This window comes from Carcharhinus amblyrhynchos, chromosome 17 (assembly GCF_965287045.1).
Source record: "Carcharhinus amblyrhynchos chromosome 17, sCarAmb.v2.hapA, whole genome shotgun sequence".
In the NCBI taxonomy this organism is placed as follows: domain Eukaryota; kingdom Metazoa; phylum Chordata; class Chondrichthyes; order Carcharhiniformes; family Carcharhinidae; genus Carcharhinus; species Carcharhinus amblyrhynchos.
Genome location: NC_137340.1, coordinates 17,428,350 through 17,451,977, shown reverse-complemented (window position 1 = coordinate 17,451,977; position 23,628 = coordinate 17,428,350). Strand labels below are relative to the sequence as shown.

Below are 23,628 nucleotides of genomic sequence, written 5' to 3'. Positions count from 1 at the left end.
TTGGTCTTTAAATCTCAGCAAGTTCCATCTCTACAAAAAATAATTATTTTACATTAGTCTTCTGCTTGAGGTTAACAAAAAAAGTCTCTCTCCCTTTACAGCAGCTTTTGTTTTCAGTCTTGTTCTGTTTGACTGAGAATGAGAGCCTATCCAGTAAGACCACCTGTTGTTCTTTCATGGAGAGGTGTGAAAATTGACACTTGAGTTTCTATGAGTCTCAGTTCTGTCGCCATGGCAACCAAAATACATGGATTGTTTCCAAGTGTATTTCAGCATGATTACCAATGCCCATTCCAGGACATTCTGTTTTACCTTAAATTGAAAGAGACAGTTTAAAGCATAACTGTCTTTTAATATCTCTCATTCATTATACCATCAAAACTTATCTGCACATTGGAAGGGGTTCACATTACCAAGTTATTTCTTTTAAATAAAATTTTAAGTCTTGTAGCTAGCATCATAATCAAAAATTCAGATATTAAACAATGTCTGCTTTGTTAAAAAATATTCGGAAGTCAATTCCTGCATCTTATCAGTTAGGTAAAGTTGGCAGTGGAAGTCAGCAAAGTCCAAACAAATAATGATCAAGCCAGTGCAAAATAGAACAGCCTGATTCCAGGTTGGTCTAAGAATAAAGACCTTTCAATGCTGAAGTTGCAAGGTTAACAGAAATTTCAAGGTCAGTAGACCAAAGTGCATTTCAAAATTGCTGCGAGTCTAAATCATTCTTCTTTTAAAAAAAAGTTTGTCATAATCATTTAAGCTACTGCAGTGGCAGAACTTTCACCATTCTCCAATCTGTAAGAGGTCCTTACTTGCAGTTGAGCACTCAAGCAAGATTTAGTGGCTTGTTGTTTTTGTTCTGAACCACCCATTTTAGCAATGTAAAACAAGCAGTTCAGAGAAAAGAAAGGATAGAAATCCTATCCCATTGGGAACCTACTTCCTTTGTATTCCATCATTAGATAAGCTTAGAAATCAAGGCAGTCTTATTCATCATTGGTACAAGTATCTGTAGATACATCCATGATGGCAGGCAGCAAACCCACACTCATTACGAACCCTGAGTGCACCAAGCACCATATTGTTTTTAAAGTTTATTTATCATTGTCACAAATAGGCGTACATTAACACTGCAATGAAGTTACTGTGAAAGTCGCCACACTCTGGTGCCTGTTTGGGTACACTGAGGGAGAATTTAGCATGGCCAAAGCACCTAACCAGCATGCCTTTCAGACTGAGGAAACCAGAGCACCCAGAGGAAGCTTAAGCAGACACAGGCAGAACTCTGCACAGACAGTGACCCAAACCAGGAATTTTAGCCAAGTTCCTGGCACTGAGAAGCAGCAATGCTAATAACTGTCCGTACGGTGAAGGAAACAAACTATAGCCTGTTTTTGAAGCAAGCGTTAAGCCCTTTGTGAATGCTTTGCATAAAACGGAGTTGCTTTGAATGCAGCCAGCATTCATTAGGATGAGACATGCATCCTAACCACTAATTGTGAAAGGAACTGTTGCAAGCTGCCACCAGAAAGGTACATTTTAAAACTACTTGCTTGAATGTGAAGCCAGGTGTTATTTCTTTTACACCACATTAAAACCACAGACTACTGCCTGCTAATATATATGATCCCATCCACTCTTGGTTAACATCATGGTTGGACTTTTACTGCCCCACCTGCCATGGGAATCAAAGCAGGCAAGAGGCAGACAGTTTTGGGACGAACGAAGCCCCCTTCCACACATTGTCTTGGTCCACCCTAATTTTCCAATTGCCCCTTTCCTGAAGTCTCAATATGCCCCTTATCTTAACTGCCTGCCTTCCAGGTTAGCCAATTATGGTCATCTAATTGGCCCTTCCCCAATTTACTCATTCTCTGATGATATCCCCTGAGATCACATCCCTTGCTCTTTAATAATTAACAGGCTGCTGCTAACAATGCTGTGGTCAAAATTTGAACCTCTTTGCCAGTAACCTTGACCAATGTTTACTGATACCAATTAAATAAGATCTGAGCCCCAATGTCAGGTGTACCTTGGGCCTATCCATTAAGCCACTGGGATTGTACCCTGGAGCCAGCTTAAGCTATAATGGCCAGAATTCTCTGGCTATTCACGACCTGCTGCTGCTTCCAGAGAGGATGGAGAATTTGGCACTTGGCCAAATCTCCACTCACTGCAGTGAGACAGGAGAATCCTATTGGCATGAATGGCTAGAGAGTTCTGCCCAATGGGTTTCAAGGCAATTTCTAGCGACTTTTAACAAATTATAGCCCTGTAGATAAGGCTGACGAGCTGGGATGCAAAATTGAGATGAAAAAGTGACACTTTTGGTAACAGCCTGACACTAAAATACTCACAAAATCATAACTTACAGATAATTTCCTAGATATCACCTTCACTATCCCTTGGTATATCCTGTCCCACTGGCAGGACAGATCCAGCAGAAGTGGTGGCACAATGGTGTGCTTCAGGAAGGAGTTGTCCTGAGAGCTTTCAACACTGACTCAGGAACCAACAACATCTCATGATATCAGGTCAAACATGGACACAGAAACGTCCTGCTGATTAGCATGTACCACCAGCACCCCTCCAGCTGATGGATCCATACTCCTCCATGTTTAACAGCACTTGAACAAAGTACTGGGGGGAGCAGGGGCACAGAATGCACTATGCGTGATGGACTTCAATGTCTATCACTAAGAGTTTCTCAGCAGCACCATACAAATCAAATTGGTCAAGTCCTGTAAGAGATAGATGCTAAACCGGGTTTGTGAGGTGGTAAGGGAACTAACAATAGGAAAAACATACCTTGTATCATCCTTTCCAACCTGCCTGTTGCAGATGCATGTGTCCAAGACAGTATCGGTAGGAGTGAACATCACACAGTCCTTGTGGAGACAAAGTCCTGTCTTCACATTGCAGATTCCCTCATCATGTTGTGTGGCACTACCGTTGTGCTAACTGGGACACATTTCGAAAAGATTTGATATCTCAAAACTAAATAACAATGAAGTGCTGTGGGCAGCAGAATTGTACTCAGCCACAGTCTTCAACAAGAGAGAATCTAACCATCACCCAGAGATTCATCTTTCTCAGGAGGTCTATCTTCTTTCTTCTAATATTGGGTCAGTGATGTTGGGTGCCTTTCCAATACGGCACCTGGAGGACTATGGTCTGAACTATCACAGAATACAATACAAAGCACTTAGTTGCATAATTAATGAGGTCAGGGTCGGAGGATATGGTGTTGATCCTTGCCAAACTCCACAGAACGTATTTCCACATTCCCACTGCCAACACGGGACCTTAACCCCAGATAGGAGAATCACTTACAGAAATCATCAGTTAGAAGTACTGAGTGGTTGATCCATTTCCACCTCAGATGCCAGTCTTCAGCCAATTCTATTCATTGCATGTGATATTAAGGTACAGTTGAATCTGTAGAATACTGAAAATTGGCCAGGTATGTCCTGTCTTGTATGTCTACACCTGCATCAGTCTACTCTCGAACATCAGCAAAATGGTGGAAGGAGTCATGAACAACGGCATCAAGCAGAACTTCCTTAGTGACAATTTGCTCACTGATGCTGAATTTAGATTTTGCCAGGGTCACTGAATTCCTGCTCTCATTAACATCTTAATTCGAACTTGAATGGAAGAGCTGAATGACAGGGTTGAGGTGAGGGTGACTGCCTTTGACATTAAGGCAGCAATTTACTGAGTGTGGCATCAAGAAGGCCTAGCCAAACTGGAGTCAATGGGAATCAGGAGGTAACTTCTTCTGGTTGCAATTATACCAAGCACAAATGAAAACGTTGGAGGTCATCTCAGTTCTATGACATCATGGGAAGTCTTCCTCAGGATAGGGTCCTAACTGTCTTCAGCTGCTTCATCAACAGCCTTCCTTCTATGATAAAGTCAAAAGTGAGAATGTTTGACAATGAATGCACAATGTTTAGTACCAACTCTTCAGATACTTAAGCATGTTCAAATGCACGAGACCTGGGTAATATCCAGCGGTTCAAGAAGGCAGCTCACCAGTATGTTCTCAAGGGAAATTAGGGATGAGCAATAAACGCTAGCTAGTCAGCGACACCCACATCCCACAAATGAATTTTAAAAAAGTCAGTAGCCTTTCTTCAGTGCAGCTGCAAGAGGGGAGCACTGCACCAGAGCACTAGGAAACAGATCAAAAAAACTCCACTGTAGTCAACAAGTGGGTCACATGTATGCATTCCATGCTTGTTAATGTTAAATCCTATAATTATTATTCAAATAAACCCTGATTGCACTGTCCCTAATGCAGAGGTTATTTTAATATGTTCATGATGGTGAACTTTTTTTGGGAGATAAATATTAACTTTAATATTTATATTCAGGACAGGATGTGTCAAATATCAATAACTGATCAGGGTAAGAGTGTTGACAGAATGGTGACATGAGACTCACATTCCAGAACAGAAAAGACTTGGACACATGTCATGCACACAGCTCTGAGGCCAGAACTTGAAGTTGTACAAGACATTGGTAAGGTCACACTTGGAATACTGTGTACAGTCTGGTCACCCTATTATAGAAAGGATATTAAACTAGAAAGAGCGCAGAAAAGATTTACTAGGATGCTATGGGAACTTGATGGTTTGAGTTATAAGGAGAGGCTGGATAGACTGAGACATTTTCCCCTGGAGCGTAGGAGGCTTTGGGGTGATCTTATAGAAGTCTATAAAATAATGAGGAGCACATATAAGGTAGATAATCAACATCTTTTCTGAATGATAGGAAAGTCTATAACTAGAGGGCATAGATTTAAGGTGAGAGGGAAAAGATACAAAAGGATTCAGAGGGGCAATTTTCTCACACAGAGGGTGGTGAGGATCTGGAACAAGTTGCTAGAGCTAGTAGTAGAGGCAAATACAATTTTGTCCTTTAAAAAGCATTTATACAGTTACATGGGTAAAATTGGCATAGCGGGATATGGGCCAGACATGGGCAATTGGGACTAGCTTAATATAAAAGCCAGGCAGCATGGACAAGTTGGGCCAAAGGGCCTGTAAACCTCTATGACTTCACAGGGATTCAAACACCTCCATGCTCACCTTGACCTGTCCCCTTCCATTATCTGTGCCATCTTTCCTGTCTCCTTCTATGACCCACCAGATCATACCTTCACCTTTGATACTCACACCCTGAACTGCCACCCTCCATATTTCACTTGCCTCTCTGGTTATGACTGTTCCCTCCTACCACTGTTTGTTCTCAAGGAATCCCCCATCAGCTCTATCGATCCCACCCTCTTAATTTGCCAAAACACCCCCCAACCTTCCCCAGACACCATTCCTCACCTTACGTTGACATTCACCTCCCCCCCACCAAAACCTTCTCCAGATATCTCCCCATCATCTTTCCCCAAAAGCATGCCTCCCCTGTCCTATAATAGATGCACCTCATTGTAGTGCTTTTAAAAGTAGGTGAAAGCAGCATCTACATATTTCGAGATCATTGATGAAGTACAGCTAACCAGGTTAGTACCCATCATTGTTTTGTCAGGGAACGAACCATTCTAATAATCTGCTGACAAGGTTGTTAATCTGGAGCAGCAGCATGATTCCAGCAAGTTAGGATTTTAATGAGCGTTCATGAAATGCAAATGAATGAAAATGTGATTCCCAACATAGATTAACGGAAATGTTGAACCATCTTTAACATGCCATCAAAGTCAGCATAACAAAATTCCAAACAAATTTCCCAATGGGGGAAAACCGATATTTGTCATTGCTCCAAATGAACGTCATGATTCCTGTCACTAGTGGGAACAGAAAATTCCACTCACAATCAAAATTTGACAAAAGGAAGTAAAGATAGAAAGTGCACACAAATTTCTATTATATTACCCAATGAACTCTTGTAACAAATGCATATACAGTATAACTGAGAATATAATCTCTCATGTTATACTCTTTGACACTTTCTTCACTCTCTTCTGTTTCTTTCTGCTTAAATTTTCTTTTTGCTTCTTTGTGTTCTGCCATTCATCCCCACTCCTACCTTCTCCCTCCAAGGAGGGTGATGAAAGATGTAAAACCTCCTCATTCCCAATCAGTTTTTCACCTCCCAGCACCCTTAGAGCTTCTCTTTCTTCAATATAGTTTATTTTTCAACTTGTTTATTTCAAAAGAAATTGAATCAAATTAGATGCTGGATTTTATGCTCCCCCATGGGCAGGTTTGAAGGTTGGGGGGGGAGGGGGGGGCACCATAAAATTAAATGGCTGTCTTCCCACTGCCCACTTGCTCACTGTTGACCTGTCTGATATTTGATGGTGGCAGCAATGGAATTGAGTAGCCCACCTGCCCTTCAATGGCCAATCAGTAGGGGTGATTCTCCTATCACGTTGTGCTAATTTATCAATGCAGTGGACCAGGAGATTTCAGCAGGGCTGGATTAGTGCAATCCACTCTGGTGTCTGGCCCCAAGTACCTCTCCCAGTGCCAGATTTCTGGCGTTGTCAGTTTCACACTGGAAATGAGTGCAGAGCTGCATTAGGCATGCAGGAGAGGGGATTTAAATCTAATTTCAATATAATTAGCGGTTCCAGGACTGAAGTCTCCGAGTGGGGGAGTCTCTCCCCCCCCAACGAGGAATATTTCACTCCAGTGAGGTTTACGTAATTACTCACCTTTGGGGAGTTGGAGGTGCACCCCATTGGAGTGAAGAAGGGACTATAGCAGCCCCCAGAGGATTGGGCCGTGCCAAGTGGGTGGGACAATCGGTGGTGGCGGGGGTCCTGCTGCTACTCTGCAGGCAAGGTCGATGGGAGAAAGAGGGAGGCTGGTGATCGGGACGGGTGGCGGGGTGCAGGACTGCGGAGGAAATCGGCACAACTAAGGGTTGGAACTACAGGGGGGATGGCACTGCATGGGAGGGGTATCAAGACTGTGGATGGGGAGGGTTGGCACTTTTGGGGGGAGTATTGTTAAGTGGCTGGCCCCGGACATGGACAGGGGGGCCAGCGATCAGGCTGTGTGGGTGGGTTTCACACGGATAGTGACCCGGGTGTCACAGAGCCGGCCGCTGATTCGGGATATCGAGTGGGACAGCGATTGGGAGGCCAGCAGACAGTAGTCACTACACATGCGCCAATCTCAGCGCTGACAGATCGGCGCATGTGCAGTGGCCACTCAACACTATGCTGCCAGCCTCGTCAGCGAGAAAATAAGCTCACTGGTTTTCAGTATGATTTACACTAGTGCGCTCTGCAGTGTACAGAGTGTGGTCGATTCATTTTGAAACTCCCATTGAAAAAAACGTGACTTACTTCAGTTTTCACACAAATTCGGCACTTTGAATTTATTTGGGAGAATCACTCCCAGTATTTCAGTCAGGACTGGGGGAGATCCATGTCATGCAGGAAGCCCAGTGGCTTTATCTGTCTGCCCTGGCAAAAAGTCAAGGCTAGGGGGTCTCACTTGGGAGGTCCCTGGGTACCTCAGAGGCATCCTTCCTATGTTTTTTCCTCACATTGGCCCTTTCACTGGTTTCTTAACCAGTTAACCTCATGACCCTTGCCAATATTCCTCAGCTCAGATTTACCTACACACTTCAGCATTGGTGATTGCCTGTAACAGCAGTGGCACCATTCTTGGTGGCACTGCTGGGACTACAGAGTTCCTGGCCAATTAGATTGGCCAGCAGCTGTCTAAAGCAGGGCTTCCTCTTGAGACATGTGATTCCAGAATTAAATTACTGCATGGAAGCTATTAGGATTGTGGATGGGCTCTCCCTAGCTTTTTACTTGGAGTGTTGGAGACCACTCTATAAATTTCAGCTCAAAATGTGAGAATAAACTTTATTACTGCATTTCTTTCTATTTGTCTTTGCTCTCACTTTCTTCCATCTTTCGAGTCTAGAACGGACACATGAATTGGAAATTGGGTAGCAAAATAAATGTTTATAATTACCGTACTTACTTCAAGAATTGAGGTTCCTAAGAGTATGAAAGCATTCAGCTTCATGTACAAGAAATAGTTACAAAGAAGGATTGCATGGTCCTCCTTACCTCCAAGTATCAGATTAAGAAATTGCTGAAGGAAAACAAAAGAATTGAAGCTGTTAATAGGCAATCTTAAACTAAACATGCTGATAGCAAATACTAATGTACAAGTCGGTAACATTTAAAAATTCCACACTTTAGAATATTGAAAGATTGTACCAGAATATTGTACCTGAAGAACAATTAGCTATGAACAAATAACAAAGAAATATATAGTGCAGCCTGTACATAGGTTTATATGTAAAAACCTCATTGGTTTCATACCATACTACTCAAATGTTAAGTTACAATTATGAGAAGTATTAAATAATATAATCAGCATATTTTTCCTCGTAAAATATGTAACATTTATCCTACTTGCCTGTGATGTTAGCCAAACGTGGCAGGAATCTGAGAAACCTAGGCTATCTGGAAGGTATGGAATCAAGGACACAAATCTAGCTATAAGATTCTAAAATGGGAAAATGTACAGATTATATATGTGTTGACATTATTACAAATAATACAAAGATGAATAGTTTTTTTATAAACACCAATCTAACTATTCATTTATTTTGATAGCTGCCAAATAGTTTTCATCATATTATTAATTTAAAGGTTAATAAATAGATCAAGTAAATTTTGTCAGATGTAATACAGCAATCATGGTAATTAGCTTGATAAACTCAAAATATTTCACAAAATCATATGAGCTGACAATTATGCAGAGGAGAGTTTTAAATGGGTAGTGAGGGAAGAATGAGATGAGTGGCAGGATGGAGAATGGAGAAAATCAGGCCAGAGGTAGTTCAACATGGTTGAACCAATTGGTTAACCAATTTCAACATGGTTATCCAAGAATAATTTTACTTCTGCATTTTCTGTCACCAATGCACAACAAGTAGGTGTGGTGCATATTGCATAATAACTTCAATTCAATTTCAAAGATGGAACTTGGAGGAATTAGGAGTCTGTGCAAAGATACGACAAATTCTAATCATCAATTCAGGACTGTCAAATGCTTCACTTGATTTAACAACACATCACTGAATATATTGTTGGTGCACTGCAAAGTCAAAAGCAACTAATCTCCCTAGTAATGAAAGGAAAAAAAACATAGAACATAGAAACATAGAACATAGAACATTACAGTGCAGTACAGGGCCCTTTGGCCCTCGATGTTGCACCGACCAGTGGAACGAATCTAATGATCCTCTAACCTAAACTATTCCAATGTTATCCATATGCCTATCCACTGACCATTTGAAAGCCCTTAAAGTTGGCGAGTCCACAACTGCTGCAGACAGGGCATTCCACGCCCTTACTACCCTCTGAGCAAAGAACCTACCTCTGACATCCATCCTATAATTATCACCCCTCAATTTATGTCCCCATTCTGCTGTTACTATAAATTTGTGGTTGGAGGTGGCTAATGAGATTAACAGCAGAAGTATTGCAGCAGATTCCTTAGTCCTGTGTAGGATGTGCTTTAATTATACACCCAGGTCAGGAGAGTACGGATGCAGATTCAACAAAATGCTAGAATGTAAAGCAGTCCTTCTCATTGCCAGTGCTGTGTACAAGTGAAGCATAATCTCCTTACTTTTGTAATTAATTCCTCTCACAATAAACAATAACTTTCTATTAACTTTTCTAATTACTTACTGTACCTGCATACTAATCTTTTGTGATTCACCTACTAGGGCACCAAGATCCTTCTGAATCTCAGAGTTTTGCAATCTCTCAACATTGAGATAATATGTTTTTTTTTATTCTTCCTATCAAAATGAACAATTTTATATTTGCCTACATTATACTCCAAGCCAGATTTTGCCCACTCACTTAACCTATGTCACTTTGTAGCCTCCTTATGTCCTGTTTGCAACTTACTTTCGTACCTATCTTTGTGTCATCAGCATATTTGGAAGTCACACCATTTGCTCCTTCATCAAAGTCCATTATATAAGTGTGAACAGTGGAGGCCCAGCTCTGATTCCTGTGACATATCATTCATTACATCCGGTCAACCAGAAAAAGATCCATTTATGGCTGTTATCTTCTCTCTCCTGTTAGCTAAGCAATCTTCTATTCATACCAAAATGTTACTCTCTACACCATGAGCTTTCATTTTCCACAATAACCTCTAATATGGCATCTCATCAAATGTCTTTATTCACAGCAGATGTAACTCCTTCAAGGAACTCCAATAAATTGGTTAAACATGATTTCTTTTCACAAAACCATATTGTATGTTGACTCTGTCTGATCGCCTTAAACTTTTCAAATTGCCTTCCATAACATCTTCAATATTAACTTCTAACATTTTCTCTATGGAAGATGTTACCTAACTGGCTGGTAGTTTCATGCTTTCTGTCTTCCTTCCTTTTTGAATAAAGGATTTACATTTGCTATGTTCTAATCTAATGGAACTTTACCTGAATTTAAGGAATTTTGGAAAATTAAAACCAATGCATCAACAATCTCACTAACCACTTCTTTCAAGGCCCTAAGAGGAAGTCTGTTAGAACAAGGGATTTCTCAACGCACAGCTCCAAGAATTTACTCTATGTTACTTCGCAGGTATTTATAATTTTCCAGAATTCCTCCCTCCATTTCATTTCCTGATTTACAGCTATTTATGGGATATTACTTGTATCCTCTATAGTGAAGGCCGATGCAAAATACCTGTTCAGTCATCCTTGCTTGTCATTAGTTAATCCCCTGCACTCAGTTTCTATAGGATGAACACTCACTTTGTGAACTATTTGCTTACTTAAATAGCCATAGAAACTCTTACTATCCATGTTTATATCCTAGCTTTGTTTCCTTACTAATCTCTTTATTACCCTTTGTTGTCTTTATATTGTGTCTAATCTTCCAACTTGCCATTTATCATTGCGCAATTATATGCTTTTTCTTTAAGTTTGAAACTGTCTCTACAGTCTTAACCATGGATGATGGATCCTCCCCTTGGAAGTTTCTTTCTCATTTGAATGTATCTATTTTGTGCATCCTGAAATATCCACTGCATCTCTATAGACCTATGCTTAACCTCATTTGCCAGTTCACTTTAGTTAGCTCTGCTTTTATGCTCTCAAAGTTGCCCTTATTTACTGAATATACATACGTCTGGCTAAAGTTTAGCAACACAAAGCACTGGTAAAGTTCCTGCTGCTTGTCAAATTTTGACAAGCTTGGAGGATTGTGTAGCATTTTCTAAGTCAACTAGGTAGAATAACAGGTTCTAATGATAGATGTATCCACATATATCCCATCAGCCAAAAGACTGACTAATCAAACATTCACTGTGCTCTAGAACACTGCAATTAATCTCTCAAGTGTTTAATTATATGCCTTAATACCAGAGAATGTAAATTCAATAGTTGAAACATGTGATGAGGGTGTTCAATACAGCACACACTCCTGCTGTGTTAATGCAACATTATTACAATTACTCTTCTATGAGACTTTTTTCTGCCTTGTAACTACAGAGTTGGAATAAATACATCTTTTTATTAAGAGATCCTATCTTACTGAGGAGGCTACAGGACAATCCACATCCAACAACTTGCTCTGAAAACTCTGCTTACATTTTGACAACTGTAATAAATTCCAGAACAGCAGCTGAGGTAACCTGCAACATTTTACAACACCATTCTGAAAAGAGAAGCCATAACATTGCAAAAATAAATCAATATGCCCTATCTCCAATGTCAATACATCCTTTAAAAAATTCAAAATCCAGGATCCAGATCTGCATCTTTGTCAAAAACTTATTCATTCTTCTTTGAGTCACATGCTATTCATGTACAAAATTTTGTTAAAATCTGTCTTTTCCTTTAAAAGTTTTTTTTTATAGGGACAAACAGGCTCAAAAACATTACTTCTGCCCACCTTCAATGACAGAGGTCATAAATCTGAAATTAAAAGCTATATTAGTAATGGTGACCATGAAGCTTCTGGATTGTTGTCAAGACCCACTTGGTTTACTAATGTCCAGTGGGAAAGGAACTCTGCCATCCTTACTTAGTTTGGCTTATATGTGACTTTAGACCCAAAGCAATGGAATCAATTCTTAACTTTCCTCTGAAATCTCACAACAATGCACTCGGTTGTATTCAGCTATATATTCTGAAAGCTATACAGGGATTGGAAATAAATGCTGACAATGCCTGTACCTTGCATGTGAATGAAAAAAACCAATGTGCAAAGTAACTTCACCTACAGCAGATCTTATAACAATGACAAGTCTGATGGTGATTAGAGTCCAGATCAATATTTCTGAACACTATGAAAATAATAGGCAGAGGCTTAGTTGCCTCGATCCGTTGGAGGAGCAGAATTTTAGGAGGTTATGCATTAAACAACAGGTAGTCATCAACCCCTGCAGCTTCCGAGAGGAACACCTTTTGCCAGCTGAACCTGGAGGCGTGTCACCATGCAAATGACTATGCAAGTAACCACTTCTCTGAATTGTTTGCTTTTTTTCCATATTGCATAGGAGGTTCTTCAAGAGTATCTGTAGTGATTGTGATATCTATCTCTTTAAGAATGCACAGCAGAGGATGATCTCCTGAAACTGACAGTAAGTGATCATGATGTGGACCTGGTGTTGTCAGACTTCTTACAGTAAGTGATCACCCAGAGGGCGAAGCCCTCCCTCAGTTAAGATGTTTCTGGTTGCCATGTCGTCAACCTGTAAAGGCATGCTCCAGATAACCATGGACTGCAACCGCTTGTACATAGTTCTAGTTATCAATAAACACCATTGGTTTCTAGCAAAATCTGAGCCTCTTGAAGATATCTGAAGTGCACCACACTTTTACAGTGTCATAGTCAGCAGTACATAAAGGCATGACAAGCAATGGATGGATTAATTTGCAGGGCCAACAGCTGTACAATTTTGCCAAAGGTTGAAGACAGGAAGACTGAGCAAGAACTGGGACCACATTTGTGGAAAGCTTTCCACAGGTGCAGGGCACCACAGATTGCCTGTATAAGGCAATGCGAAATACACCCAACCAGCCAGGAACATTTATGAACTATAAAGGTTTCCATTCTGTCAATGTTCAGCTTGTTTGCAACCAGAAAAAAAGATTCGTGAGAGTCTGTGATTCCCTGGGAGAATCCAAGATACAGCAGCAGTGAAAATTTCCCAAAGATTTTCTACCTGGAACCCAGCTTGATGGCTCTGCGATATTCTCCTACAGATGCTTAAGTTGGACTCCTCCATATTCTCTGCTAGTGTGGTCAGTGTGCCTGGTAGGCCAACTGATAACTACACAGTTACTGCTGTATCTGCAGCATTTCTTTCTGCTGAATCAGCATCTAGAAGAGACTAGGATCCAAGCGCACAGTCTCAGAGTAAAGAGACAAATAAAAAGTAGAGTGGGTTGACCAGCATGTGGACAACGGCATTTCAAGAAGGCAGCTCACCACCACCTTCTCAAGGGCAACTAGGCAATAAATTCTGGCCAGCCAGCAACACCCATGTCCCATGAATAAATTTGTATTTAAAATCTGATGGATTTAATGTAAATAGTGAATGGGGAATCTGACACATTAACTGCAGTGGCGGATTAACTACCACCCGGACCCCTAGGCTGAGTTTTAGTAAGGCCCCCTGCCCCCAGCCCACTCTTTGTTGAATAAAATAAAGTGACATTAAGTGATGTTAGATAACTTATATCGTTGTACTATGTATAATGTACTACATGTATAATATCATAAAGTTATATGAATCAATTACAGCCCTTTTATGCATTTATTTTTCATTTTCTTTACACTTGTACTTTAAAAAGTTTTTTTTTTAGTTTACAAAGGTGTCAATAACAGCATGTAAATCAACAGATTGAAGCATTTATTCATCTTTAAAAGAGTTAAACCTTTTTTTTGCTCTTGGGCCCCCCTCCCTTCCAGGCCCCTAGGCTTAAGACTACTCAGCCTAATGGTCAATCCGCCACTTATTAGCTATATTTTACGCTCCTCCAATGCTGTGTTGGGGCTTGTAAAATATGCACATGGCCTGCCAGCCGGCTATACCCACACTGCCCCAGTCTTGTCTCCAATTTATGGCAGACAATAGAGACTTTGGGAGGCCTGCCCACCCTTGGGCCTACTAGGTCCCTTGAGTGGCCAATAAATACAATTTTACCTGTGGCAAAGGAAGGCCCACACAAGCAGGTAGCCTGACAGATTTTATTGTGTAGGTTGATGTTGGGCCTTGGGACGTCCTTTGGGAGATCCCTATTGGATGCACAACCCCCAAAGTCATTCTGCCCATCCTATAACCCTCACCCATGATCTTTCAAAGCCATTCTCCCCCACCCCATCGTCTCCCTCGCTGGGGCCTGCCAATCTGGTCCTGATGATAACCCAAACATATCTGAATCTGACTTAGATTCGCTTCTTTTCTTTGGGGATTACATGTTTTCCAGCCAATGGCCATAACTTCAACCTGGTGCTGCTAGGACTATAGAATTGTCGGCAGGTCAAACCGGCAATTTTCCGTGGTGGTCTTCTTCCCCAGATGGGGGCAGAGGACCTGTCCTGCCAAACCTTAAATAGCTTCAGGGTGACCATCTTTTTCGTGGACAGGCCTCCCAACTGACTTTTCAGTCTGGGGAATAGGGAACACAGTCTCTCATAAAATTCAGCCAATGGATGATGTTAGGGTGCCAGATCAGAAACCCCAAGGTATATTATGACTCTGTCCATGTTAATCAGCCTAATCAAAAACTCACATGCCTAGTCTAAAATCCCAGGAGAAACTAAATAAACAAAAGGCCCATTAACTCTACAAAGTAACACAATGCGAGCTAAAATCAATTATCCTGCATTCTCAGCACGTGAGCTGCATGGTTTCCCAGACAAATCAACTCTTCTAACAAAACACTTTTAAAGTAGTCCCACCTTGCATATAAAATATTTCAAAATAGTACAGTATCATCACAGTAAGGAAGGTGAGGGGCATACTTTCAAGGATTATCCTAATTTCAAAACTTTAGAATTTGTGATGACAGTGGCCGAAGTGACTGATATTGTATGAGACAAGATGAAGACTGCCTTTGCTGGCAGTGGTAGAGAAAGAAAATGGGATGAGTATACCAAGGGAATGAGGGTGAGAGGAGGTGCATTAATTTGGTATGATTTGTCCTTATGATAGTGATGTGGGGCTGAAGTATGATGTGAATGGATTTGATTGACAAAACAAAATGAGAGGAAATACAGTGCAAGATCTTGGTGACTACTGTCTCTGCTCACCTTTCCTGATTTAGACAGATCATTGAATTGCTTGTGATACTGAATCCATGAATTCTAATTAACAATCGTACAGCTGACCTCTTCTGTCACCTCAAGACAATCCTTCTTAAAGATGACAGTATGATTCTTTTTCCTCCAGCTTGCCAAAATCAGTTCCAGCCTATGCCTTGCTGCCTATAGTGGCATGTTTAAAGATATATTGGAAAATTGTGGGGCAGCCTGTCTCTCCTTATGCTCATGGTACATGTCCCTGGGTCTTTAACAACTTAACTGCGCAAAACTCCTCCTTCTCATTTTTGAAATGAACCTTTAAATAATTAATTGGAAAATGTATTATGCATTATTGCATCACTGTCCATTTCTAAGTATTGGAAACATGAAAACTAAAAGTAAATTGCTAATGAGACATTCCTGTTGAAATTGGGCATTCCTACCTGTGCTAAGATGCTCTGTATTGATACCTCCATTCCTTCACTGTTATCGAGTCAGAGTTTGAAGTAGAGGACAAAATTTGTTCTAATTTCTCACATCCAGGAATGCTAATTCACTATTTTTTTACTTCATTCTCTGAAGGTAATCATTAATTGGTCTTAAAACAAAACATCTGTAATCTGCAAGCGAAATTGTGCTCACCTGTCCACAGGCACGAGGTCAATTTGTTCCTCTGCCACTTGTTGTGGCTAGGAATATGTTAATGAATCTTCAGGAACACCATGTGAGTGTGTAGTATAAAGCTAATCTCACCCAATAAAATAAGGTCAGGTTTTTCAATGTTTACTGCCAGCATTGTTGATGAAATACCAGGAGCATGAGTGTGGGAGGTGTGGGGCAATATTTCAGGGGATAGCAGCCAATCAAGACCTGCCTGTAGAACACAAGTAGGGTTTTAAATGATCAAAGGAGTTCCTCAAAACACAGCGAAAGGTAGTGCTAGGTCAAGAGGAGCAGAGGATTAAGTTAGCAAGGATGATGGTGTTAAGTAGAATATCTTTCTGAAATGGAATCTCCTGTTCAACACTACTAAATGTTATTGACCTCATTACGTTTTGTTAGTTTCTTTGTGATTTCTATAAATAATTAATACGTGACATACAAAGGTTGCCTCTGGATTATCAGGAAATGTATCAAGCAATTCTTGTGGTGGACAAAGTGGTCTAATATATCTTGTAACAATCCCAACTCTGCAATCGGTATCAATAATACTGACGATGATTCTTCGCTTTGGGTAAAGAGTACGAATCTCCTTTTGAAATGCATATGCCTTATGTAACATCTCTTCATCTTCTATTGTTTCCAACTAAAGAAGGTTAGAAAAGATAATAATATTATAGGTCGTTTAGTGCATTATTATTTTGATATGTAATAAGACAGAAATGAGAAAATATTCTCTTTTGAATTGCATTACTAACCTTCCAGAGAGGTGGCTGTTGATCGTCCTAAAGCAAGAGAACGTGTTTAGAAAAATACATAATTGCAAAGTTCCACTGTTAAAGTAAACATAGAAAACTCCCAGGTCAATTCAACAATTTGCATATACCACAAAATTATTAAAGTACTATTTAATGGACTAATTTCTTTTAGATACAATTGAAAATTAATTTGAAATAAATTGAGGACTTACGCTATCTGGACAAGAAACCTGAGGATCCAGGGTCATAAAGATTGTTAAAAGTGAGCTTTCTGCAAGTCCAAATTCATAAAATTGCTCACAAGAGCCACTGTCTATTTTCTTCCAAGTGTATCCTAGTAGCATTGGTGGGCTTTCAATTCTGAAAGTACCACTGATCTAGCCATAACATAAACATAAATAAGCAACACTTTCAAAGATAGAATTTTTAGGCAAGTGCTATTTATAATCATTCAATTGTAACCAATACTGATACCTTTGATTGTTCGAGCACTGTATTAAATGGAATAGCAATGGATCCTAGCCAATGCTTGACATTTGGCTTAAGGACGCAAGTCTCTAAGCAGTCAGTCTGTGAGTCAAGACAGTAATTCAATTACTTGTTTGTTCATTGTATGAAAATCAGAACAGATTAGAAATTCCAGATAACACAAAATCTAGATAATCTTTTTCAAGTATAATGTTATTAACTTATTTATAGCAGAATTTTTAATGGAATAGAATTGATAAAGTGAGTTGACTGAAAAGGAATTGGTATGTATTTATTTTACATGCAATTCATTCTTCTATTTAAAATCATGTTATTTTCAAAAGCTTTTTTTCCCAATTCCAGATTAGCCACATTTTTGCTGGCCCTGATTTTGCCTTGGAATTAATGGCAAAAGAATTAACAGCAGAATACTCTCATTACTCCAATGAAACTGATAGCAATTTCAGAAGTCTGCACATGCACAGAATAATGCAGAAACTGCAGTCAATGATTCTAAGCTATCCAGGGATTGCACTACTGAAGTCTCTCCAGTCTGCAATCACTATTGCAATCATGGATGAGACTGTTTTTTAATGTAACAAAGGTTGCCAGAACTCCAGGATTGGTCTGGAGTCTCTAAGAATTAAAGATGAATCTCCAAGGCACAACTCCGTGAGATTGTGGAGAAAAATCATAGAGAACTTAAAAAATTGATTTTTTTTGTCATTTTTTTGAACATTTCTCTTTACCAGATATAAAAATATTGAAAAGATGGGCTGGTTGACTGACAGACGTGGATCATCCATTTGGGTAATAAGTCTCTTCACATTCCAATTGGTGGAGAAAGGCAGTGCGTCACGAGGATAGTTATGTTGGCCAACGAATAGCTCAGGCATGAGGGTAATTTGTGACAAAACTTCTAGGAAAACACTTAATCGCAGTTGGCAAACATAATTATAATGTTTTTAAAACTAGTACAAAAGATCATGGAAACTTAATTTATGCTAAATGAAATTCAAAAACACAACTTTTTGAAGCTTTAAAACAATAAAATCTTCCAAGGCATTTCAAACATGCATGATATAGCCAAATTTAATACCGAGTCACATAGGTAATAGCAGAGCAGGTGGCAAAAAGCTTAGCCAAAAAGATAGGTCTTAAAGGAGTAAAGAGAGGTGGAGAAATTTAGGCAGAGAATTCCAGAGCTTGGGGTCTAGGCAGCTAAAGTTACATCCACCAATGGTGTAGCAATTAAAATCAGAGATGTTCAATAGGCCAGAATTAGAAGAATGTCTCTCGGAGAGTTGATGATTATAGAGATAGGAAGGGGTGAAGACATGAATGAATTTGAAAACATGGATGAGCATTTTAAAATTGAGACACTGCTTAACCATAAGCCTGCATAGGTCAGTAAACATAGGGCTGTTGGATGAACATGATTTGGTTCAAGGACATGAGTAGCAGAGTTCTAGATGGCCTCAAGTTTAACAAGGATAGAATGTGGGAGGCCAGACAAGATTGCATTGGTGGTCAAATGTAGGAATTATTGAGGATTTCAACAATGTAATGACTTTAATGAGGCCCATGATGTGGGCCTCTTAGAATAGGAGCTTCCAGATTAAGGCAGCAATGGCTTATCCAATCAGGGAGCCCTGCATGTGTACATAATATAGAGTGTCAGGGTTGCTAGCACTTCAGATGTATACTCTGTAGGAAGAAATATCTGTCTGAGTGTTACTTATGTTGTAAACAAATCTAAATTTGGTGAAGTGATACTGGTCTTGGAGGAGTTATTTCAGTGGTGACGAGATAAAGCACAACCATGAAGAAACTCGCTCGCAACAGTTGGCTTAATTTGGGATCAGCCATTCTTATGCATAATGCCTTAGTTTGAAAGACCAGACTCATTTAACCATGCCGTTGAGGATTGGGCCCAATATGTGGAACACGTGTTACTACTTCAGGCAAATGACACTATGGCAGACAAAAAACTACAGGTAATTCTCCTGATTGTCAGTTGCACTTCAACATTTGGAGTTTAACATTCCCTGCAGCATCGAATACTAATATCTTTCAAGAATTGACTGAACTAATTAGAGAATACTATGACCCAAGCCACCTCTAATTCTGAGATGTTATCATTTTTACTTGACAATCCAACAGCCAGGAGAATCGGTTAGGGTTTTCCTAACTGGGCTAGATGACTGGCTAAAGCATATGAATTTGGTTTAACTCTTAACGAGATGCTTTCTCGTTAAGCAGGATTAATAACATAACAATTCAAAAATACCTATTAGCTGGCGCTCAACTGGATTTTGAACAGGTGCTACAGCAGGCCTTATCACTGGAAAATGCTGCAAGTGGAATATTTGAGTTGCAAGGTGTCCGAAGTGAACACCCTATGCTAGTTCAACTGAACTAGTGAACTATGACTTGAGTGCAGGCAATCACAAAGTCTGACTCAAAGTATCCAGATAAACATAAAGCCCACAATACAGCAAAGCAAAACCAAGCTTTGACAAAACAGTTACAAGTCCCTTCAGAATCCTGCCTGGCAACGCACTGCAATTGTTCCAGATATGCAGAGTCGGAACAGCAAAGCAGGCCTTCAAGACGTAGATTGAGAAAAAACAACACATAAGTCAGTATCCAGGAGACTGCACTCCCTGGAAGATCTATTTACACCTTATTTAGAACAATTAAGCTACATAGTGATGTCTAAATCAGACCCAATTAAGATAACAGTATAGTTAAATGAATATGCGGTATTAATGGAGGTTGATACAGGTGCAGCCATAATGGTGGTCAAAGAACAGTGTTTCATAAAATTCACTCTGAACTTAAATCTTTAGGTTTAACCAAGACCTCAACAAGACTGAGAACCTATACAGAAGAACCACTGTGAATTGTGGATAAAACATCTGTTCCTGTCTCCTATGAAAGGCAACTGATTCAGTTACCAATGATTGTAATGGAGGTCTCAGGGCCAAGACTAATGAGGTGAAATTGGTTATAAGAGGTCCACCTGGATTTGCTCAACATTTTTCAATTCAAGAATGGCTGCCTTAGTGCAGTCCTATTTGAATATTCTGAAGTTAAAAGAGTAAAAGCAACCTTACATTTTATTCAGGAAGCAATTTTGTGATTTTGCAAAGCCTGCCCAGTACTATTTGCCTTATAGGAAAAGGTTGAAACTGAAATCCGGAGACTGGAGCATGAAGGCATGATCAGGGTAGTCAATTTGTGAAATGGGCAGCACCACTCGTACCAATTCTGAAGTCAGATGGATCAGTCCACCTTTGCGGGGATTTTAAACAGACAATAAACAAGCTCTCACAGCTGGATATATACCCAATTCCTCGGATCAAGGACTTATATCTAAATTTGTTTGGAGGACTCTCGTTTTCAAAACTCTTAATGAGCCACACGTTCTTGCAAATTACAGCTAGACAAGAACTCCCAGAGATATTCAACAATTAATAAGCATAAAGGCCTTTTCCAATACACAAGGTTGCCATTTGGGGTATTGTCAGCCTGCAGCCTCCAGCCAACAATGGAAAACATCTTTCAAAGCCTACCTCAGGTGATTATTTATCTAGATGATGCCTTTAAACAGAAAAAATGAATACAGAACACCCAGAGAACATAGAGGAAATCTTAAGTCAATTTTCCAGGAAGGAAAAATGCATATTCCAGGTCCCCCAAGTGACCTATATGGACTATAAGTAGACAGGAGTAGTCAACACCAGTTGGAAGACAAGGCAATAAAAGGCACCTGGCTCCCACATCCATCCAGGAGCTAAGGTCATTTCTGGGGTTGGTAACTTATTATGGAAAATTTATACCCAACCTTGCCTCTATCCTAGCCCCATTACACCAACTACTGAAGAAAGACCAATCCTGGGAGCAGACTTCCAGGCCATCCTTGACTTTCAGCAAAATAAAGCAACAGCTTTCCTTGTCAAACGTTCTGGCACATGACGGTCCCAGGAAGGAACTACTGCTGACCTGTGATGTGTCCCTGCGTGGAATCTGGGTAGTTTGGCACACAGGTGGCCAAACTGTGATGAATGCTCAATTGTGTATGCTCCTCAGAACTTGGCTATCAGGAATTGTAAATATGCCCACGTTGAAAAAGAAGGATCGGTAGCGATATTCAGAGTTAAACAATTCTACCAGTGCCTATATATGGGCAAAGATTTGTCATCATCGTGGATCACAAGCCACCACTAGAACTGCTAAAGGAAGACAAGGAGATGCCACCAATAGTATTGGCCCAAACCCAGTGATGGGCTTTCTTACTGGCCACTTATAATTATCAATTGGAACACTATTCAGGAAGCCGAGTAGCCAATGTAGATGCCTTGAGCCGACTACCATTGGCAGACATCCAACTGGTAGTAGCTCTAATGGAAGAGATGGTGATGATGATGATGATGATTTTTTGTTGGAAACACTTCCAGTGATAACAAAGAATATTCAACTATGGACGCGAAAAGACCCAGTCCTTGTGAAATTAAAGCAGCTGACAGGAGAAACAAAAAGACCATTACGAACAGAATTTCATCCGTACTAAAGCTGGAGCGAACAGCTGACCAAGGAGGATGAACTCCTAAGAGGCCCAGAGTTGTCATCCTGAACCAGAGACATTGGCCCATCCTGGCCAAATTTTACCATGGCCACCCAGGAGTGACAAAAATGAAAATTCTCGCAAGGAGCTATGTCTGCATACAGACATAGCTGTACGCGTGGATCAGTGTCAGCAATACCAACAAGGGCGGAAGTGAGCACCAGCAGCTCCTTTGCACTCTTGGGGAAGGCCAAGGATGCAGCTAAATGTTGATTCTGCTGGTCTATTTATAAGGTCATTGTTCCTGGTAATGGTAGATGTCCACTCAAAATGGATGAGCATACACACCGTGAATTTGTCAAATACAAGGACAACAGTAGAAAAACTTCCTGCCTCTTTCTTGATACACAGGATCCTGGAGGTGCTGATTTCGGACAATGACTTTCTTTCACGAGCCAAGAATTTCATAGAGTCCCTGTAAAGCAGAAGGAGGCCATTTGGCCCATCATGCCTGCACCAACGACAATCTCACTCAAGCCCTCTCCCCCTAACCCCAAGTATTTACCCTACTAATCCCCCTGACACTAAGGGCCCAAATTTACCATCAAGTTGTGCTCATTTTTGGGCGCAAAAACTTGATAAAGTCAGGTGTGAGGTGAATAACGCAATCTGCACTCACCTCCGCACCCATTCCCCCTTTACCAATGGCCAAAAATGGCTGCCCTTAGGACCACACCCGAAACAGGTGCGACGTCAATTTAAGAGCATTTGCATGCATTTAAATTAGCTTAATGGGCTGCACACCCAAACTTAAAGGGGGCACTTCCCCCTTTACCACTGTTTTCACCCATCCAGATTTAGCACAAAACAGATATGGTCCACAAAGGACATGTGCTCCAGCTTCTGAGGAGGTAAGTTCTGAGTTTCTGGCAGCTCTCTGATTCAGATCAGTGGGGAGTGGCGATCAGATGACTCTCTGCAGGGGGGGTGGGGGGCGCAGGAGGTCAGATGGCTCTCTGGTGGGCAGGGGCAGGGGATTCAGCTGCCAGTCTGTGTATGATTGGTAGGGGGAAAGAGGGGGTTCCACTGCCATTCTGCATGTGATCGGTGAGGGGGAAGGGGGATAGGGGGCAGGAGGCCACGATCGGTCTGGGCAGTGGGGGGGGATAAGGGGCACATCAATGTTGTGGGGGTGGGGCAATGTCTGTGGGGGCCAGGGGGAGTCATTATACAGGCTGGGAGCAACGTGGTATGGGAGCGTTTATCTAATTTATTTTGCGCATTTGGATTCAGAATTGTTGCTATTCCTTCAGTTTGAGTATGTATGGGGGCACCTGAGAACTGGTCTAAAAATCGAATCTGAAATACACTCAGTTTCAAGTCCACTCAGCACTTAGAATTAAAATGGTAAAATAGGGCCCTAAAGAAACAGTCCACAGCCTCCTTGGGCATTAAGTTGCTCTTATTCCATTTCAATATTTCAACTACAACACCCCCATGCAACAACCAATATAGCCCCAGGAGATTGGCCACAACACCACGGTCCAGGGGAGATACCTAAACGCAGGAGATGGGGTGTGATTGAAAAATTATGGCAGTGGCCTCACATAGTTAAAAGGCACGGTTGAGTCGACAACAGGACCAGTTTCCAAAGTCCATGTGGCAGATGCCATCTTATGGAAACACCTTGACCATCTAAAAGCCATGAAACCTCAGGCCATGCCACAACAATCAATATACAGCACATTGGGAACGCTGAAAAGGATTCCAAAATCCTCCAGCTACTGCTCTCCATCTCTGCCTTTGATAAACTCTAAGTCTAAAATGGACACAGCAGCCTTGGCTGCCTCGATCCCCTTGCCACCTGATAGTGGACGGGCTGCAAA

The 23,628-nt window shown here is 40.8% G+C and overlaps 1 protein-coding gene across 1 annotated transcript in view; it reads right to left on the bottom strand.

Annotated features, from left to right (window-relative positions):
* LOC145354567 (protein CC2D2B-like) overlaps nt 1-23,628 on the bottom strand; it is a 272,448-nt gene that overhangs the window by 23,266 nt on the left and 225,554 nt on the right. The window contains exons 33-38 of the mRNA XM_080206030.1: nt 17,179-17,274; nt 16,917-17,081; nt 16,705-16,731; nt 16,389-16,592; nt 8,415-8,504; nt 7,971-8,084 (exon numbers count right to left, since the gene is read on the bottom strand). Coding sequence (XP_080062156.1) covers nt 7,971-8,084; nt 8,415-8,504; nt 16,389-16,592; nt 16,705-16,731; nt 16,917-17,081; nt 17,179-17,274 — 696 coding nt within the window. The remainder of the gene's footprint in view (nt 1-7,970; nt 8,085-8,414; nt 8,505-16,388; nt 16,593-16,704; nt 16,732-16,916; nt 17,082-17,178; nt 17,275-23,628) is intronic.